This window comes from Oncorhynchus gorbuscha, linkage group LG10, assembly GCF_021184085.1.
Source record: "Oncorhynchus gorbuscha isolate QuinsamMale2020 ecotype Even-year linkage group LG10, OgorEven_v1.0, whole genome shotgun sequence".
NCBI classification, from domain to species: domain Eukaryota; kingdom Metazoa; phylum Chordata; class Actinopteri; order Salmoniformes; family Salmonidae; genus Oncorhynchus; species Oncorhynchus gorbuscha.
The window spans coordinates 94,691,889-94,696,620 of NC_060182.1; the positions used below are offsets into that span (position 1 = coordinate 94,691,889).

Genomic DNA, 4,732 nt, shown 5'->3' on the forward strand with positions numbered 1-4,732 from the left:
CTCGCTAATCAGTCAAACAGAGAGCATTTTTATATATATATATATATATATTTTTTTTACAAATGCATCTATTATCACTTTGTATTTATCTCAAATGTAACATCAATGGGTGTTACATTGGTAAAACTCTGTCGTTCTGCCCCTGAACAAGGCAGTTAACCCACTGTTCTCTCTCTCTTTCTTTCTTTCTAATAATATAATAATAATATATGCATTTAGCAGACGCTTTTATCCAAAGCGACTTACAGTCATGTGTGCATACATTCTACGTATGGGTGGTCCCGGGGATCGAACCCACTAACCTGGCGTTACAAGTGCCATGCACTGTTCCCCGGTAGGCCGTCATTGAAAATTAAGAATTTGTTCTTAACTGACTTGCCTCGTTAAATAAAGGTCCCCCCAAAAAATGTGCATAAAATAAAGATGACAGATTTGTGTGATAGTGTGAGTTGTGCATGCTTACCCCAACTCTGTCATGACTCTCTCTCTCTCCTCTCTCCTCTCTCTCTCTCCTCCAGCCCAGGAAGACCCTGTACCCCCTGAAGTCCCCGGGGATCCGGCCGGTGCGCACCTCTACGTCAGGGACCCTGAAGGGCCACCCCGTACCCTTGGAGAGAGAGCCCCCGCACAAGATCACCTTCAGGAGCATCGCTGAGACAGAGCATGAGACCTCTTCCATAGCCTCGGTCCCCACCTCACCCAGCACCCCTACGCCCCCACAGTCTGCCTGTTCAGACCTCAGCTCTGTCTTCATGGAACCAGATCTCTATAGTGTTTATGGTGAGGCTGAGAGAGAGAGACACACACACACACACATACCATTCAGTGATTTAAACACGTGGAAGATTATAATTGCAGAAGTTGAAGTGGATATAATTTGAGGTCTGTCTTCATTTTACAGGTGGCTCAACTTCTCTCTGTGGCCATTTTATATCAGGTGGAAACTCCATATTCTGTTCTGTTCTCCTCCCGCCCTCAAGTGAGTGTCACTGTTATCGCTGTACGATGAGGTGTGTCTGTCTGTGTTTAGGATTTAGGAAACAGAGCTTCTTTAGCTGGACTAACAAGAACACAGCCTTCCTATGGAGTAGACTGGGTTCTGGTAGACTGGGTTCTGGTAGACTGGTGTCTGGTAGACTGGGTTCTGGTGTCTGGTAGACTGGTTTCTGGTAGACTGGGTTAATGGGGTCTGGTAGACTGGGTTAATGGGGTCTGGTAGACTGGGTTAATGGGGTCTGGTAGACTGGGTTAATGGGGTCTGGTAGACTGGGTTAATGGGGTCTGGTAGACTGGGTTCATGGGGTCTGGTAGACTGGGTTCATGGGGTCTGGTAGACTGGGTTCATGGGGTCTGGTAGACTGGGTTCATGGGGTCTGGTAGACTGGGTTCATGGGGTCTGGTAGACTGGGTTCATGGGGTCTGGTAGACTGGGTTCATGGGGTCTGGTAGACTGGGTTCATGGGGTCTGGTAGACTGGGTTCATGGGGTCTGGTAGACTGGGTTCATGGGGTCTGGTAGACTGGGTTCATGGGGTCTGGTAGACTGGGTTCATGGGGTCTGGTAGGGCTGGTCCCCCCAGCCCGTTTAGCCCGTTTCCCCCCAGCCCGTTTCCCCACAGCCCGTTTTCCCCCCAGCCCGTTTAGCCAGTTTCCCCCCAGCCCGTTTAGCCCGTTTCCCCCCAGCCCGTTTCTGATAACTTTGTGACAACTGCTGGTGTAAAAAGGGCTTCATAAATACATTTGATTGATTGATTGATTGATTGATTGATTGATTGATTGATTGATTGATTGATTGACTATACCTTTATGTACATGTGTAGAGTTCCACTCAGTGTCTTGTGGAAGCCTTCACCAGCTAGGAGAGGAGTTACTGAAGCCCCCTCCACTTCCCCCTCGCAGGAAGGATGCTTTCTCTGAGACCAAGGTAACATGCACACACCGTGCACAACTCTGACTCCTGTTAGACTAACTACGAAAAGACAATCTGATTGGTTCTCAACACTGACTCCTGTTAGACTAACTACGAAAAGACAATCTGATTGGTTCTCAACACTGACTCCTGTTAGACTAACTACGAAAAGACAATCTGATTGGTTCTCAACACTGACTCCTGTTAGACTAACTACTACAAATTGGTTCTCAACACTGACTCCTGACAATCTTGGTTCTCATTGGTTCTCAAAAGACAATCTGATTGGTTCTCAACACTGACTCCTGTTAGACTAACTACTAAAAGACAATCTGATTGGTTCTCAACACTGACTCCTGTTAGACTAACTACTAACACTGACTCCTGTTAGACTAACTACTAAAAGACAATCTGATTGGTTCTCAACACTGACTCCTGTTAGACTAACTACTAAAAGACAATCTGATTGGTTCTCAACACTGACTCCTGTTAGACTAACTACTAAAAGACAATCTGATTGGTTCTCAACACTGACTCCTGTTAGACTAACTACTAAAACACAATCTGATTGGTTCTCAACACTGACTCCTGTTAGACTAACTACTAAAAGACAATCTGATTGGTTCTCAACACTGACTCCTGTTAGACTAACTACTAAAAGACAATCTGATTGGTTCTCAACTCTGACTCCTGTTTAATAATATATTTATCTTTGTTTATATGACTTTGACCCTCCTGTGTTTTGTAGTTGAGTTCCAGGTCCAAAGGTCCCCCAGCCATCCCCCCCAGACTGCCCCCTCCTCTTCCCAGGGTCCAGCCCCGCACCCCAGTCTACAACGGCTTCAGCGACGGCCCCCTCCCCAGCAGCCCCCACCTCCACCCCCGGGACCCCCAGCCGGACACCCCTCCCCCTGTCCCCCAGAAGCCACCAGAGATCTTCATTAACTACCCCCGAACCTCCAACCCTCCCCCTCGGCCGCTTCCACTGGGATTTTGGCAGTTCCCCCTCCCCTGGAACGCCCCCGGTTCCCCCTCGCCCCGCGTCCCCGACGGAGCTGCCTGCTCAGCGCCAGCCAGAACAGTCTCTGCCCGCTCCCCCTGCCCATCATGGCCCCACCTGTACCTCCCCGCCACAACTCCTCCTCCCAGCTCCCCAAACTTCCCCCAAAGACCTACAAGAGGGAGCTGTTGTCACCCCCTTTACAGAGCCTCTCATTGGTGGAGAGCACAGAGGGTAGCCAATGAGGAGCCTCCTGGCTTTTTTAGTTGTTTCCTTCTCATCATGGCTGCTGCTCCACACAATACAAACTGTATCATACCATGACCTCATGACACAGAGCGATTTAAAAACTAACTAATCAGGATTTGTTTTTGTTTTTTTTAAAGCTACTGATCGTAACAAAGACTCCAAAACCCCCTCTCACTCATCTCCTACATTGACCAATCACAACACGGCCACTCCTCTCAGGGTATCAGTAGCCCCACCTTCATTTCAAGCCCTCTGTGCCAATGGGAAATCCACACCAGTGTGCCAGCCAATGAACAAGGAGGAGCCCCAAGACACTGATTCAAACTCCCCCTCCTCTGTGTGTGCAGTACACGTCACACACCTGTACACAACATTGACTCGGTCATTTTCTTCATATAGATATTCCACTCTGTACTGGAGTGGACAGGACAGTATGCCATAGTCCAGTAGTAACTCTCCTACCCCCAAAAGAGCCACTGTGCTGAACCCAGAAAGGAGAGGACTGTGTCCTCTTCAGCCTGTCCTGGTGGTTGGGGACTATACAGACCACCATGACACTTCCATCGGCATGGACAGGTCTTCTCACTGCCAACGCTTTGTGTGGATCTATGGGCATTGTTGCGTTGGCACACGGTCGTGTTGCGAACGCCATTCACTCGTTCACCCCAGGAGTCAGTCCTCTTGTCCTGTGGTTCTCGGACGGACGGACGGACTCCACTCTGGACCGTACAAGACCACAATGCTCTTTTATCATGGAACTAATCAAACACACATTTACTGTGGTTCTCCTCGTGAGGCTCCTCCCATCTGTGTCGACTCCCACATTTTAGTGACCAGTCCTGTGTTCTGCAGGGGGTCATATAAGGGATTCATGTTTTGAGGAATGACTGTGGATATTTCCATCCAGTCGTTCAGACATTACCAACCTGATCGTTGTCACACTGAAATCCTTCTCCTTCTTTGTTTGTTGGTCTCCACTGTGCACTGAACTGAGTAGAGCTGTGACTGTAATGGGTGTGTTACTGTGTGGTACAGGAGGATCGTACAGCCCTGGACATGGGGTCCTTGCTGTAGTTGGTAGCTACATCCAGCCCTGCTGGTCCTAGAATTACCCTCCATTTCAGATGTTGCCTTTGACCCCACAGCACTGACCTCTGTGGGCCTCTGCTAGAGGGATGGGTGGTGTGTGCCCTCCTCTGCCCTCTGCTAGAGGGATGGGTGGTGTGTGCCCTCCTCTGCCCTCTGCTAGAGGGATGGGTGGTGTGTGTTCGCTCCACCCTCTGCTAGAGGGATGGGTGGTGTGTGCCCTCCTCCACCCTCTGCTAGAGGGATGGGTGGTGTGTGTTCGCTCCACCCTCTGCTAGAGGGATGGATGGTGTGTGTTCGCTCCACCCTCTGCTAGAGGGATGGATGGTGTGTGTTCGCTCCACCCTCTGCTAGAGGGATGGGTGGTGTGTGTCTCTCTCTCCTCTGAGATATCTCTCCTCTGCCCTCTCCTCTGCCCTCTCCTCTGCCCTCTCCTCTGCCCTCTCCTCTGCCCTCTCCTCTGCCCTCTCCTCTGCCCTCTCCTCTCTC

At 50.0% G+C, this 4,732-nt stretch overlaps 1 protein-coding gene across 1 annotated transcript in view; it reads left to right on the forward strand.

Moving 5' to 3' along the window:
* LOC124046769 (son of sevenless homolog 2-like) overlaps positions 1-4,732 on the forward strand; it is a 59,122-nt gene extending 54,390 nt beyond the window's left edge. Inside the window, 6 exon segments of the mRNA XM_046367515.1 lie at positions 519-780; positions 902-979; positions 1,820-1,923; positions 2,657-2,880; positions 2,882-2,950; positions 2,952-4,732. Coding sequence (XP_046223471.1) covers positions 519-780; positions 902-979; positions 1,820-1,923; positions 2,657-2,880; positions 2,882-2,950; positions 2,952-3,153 — 939 coding nt within the window. The 3' untranslated portion in view covers positions 3,154-4,732.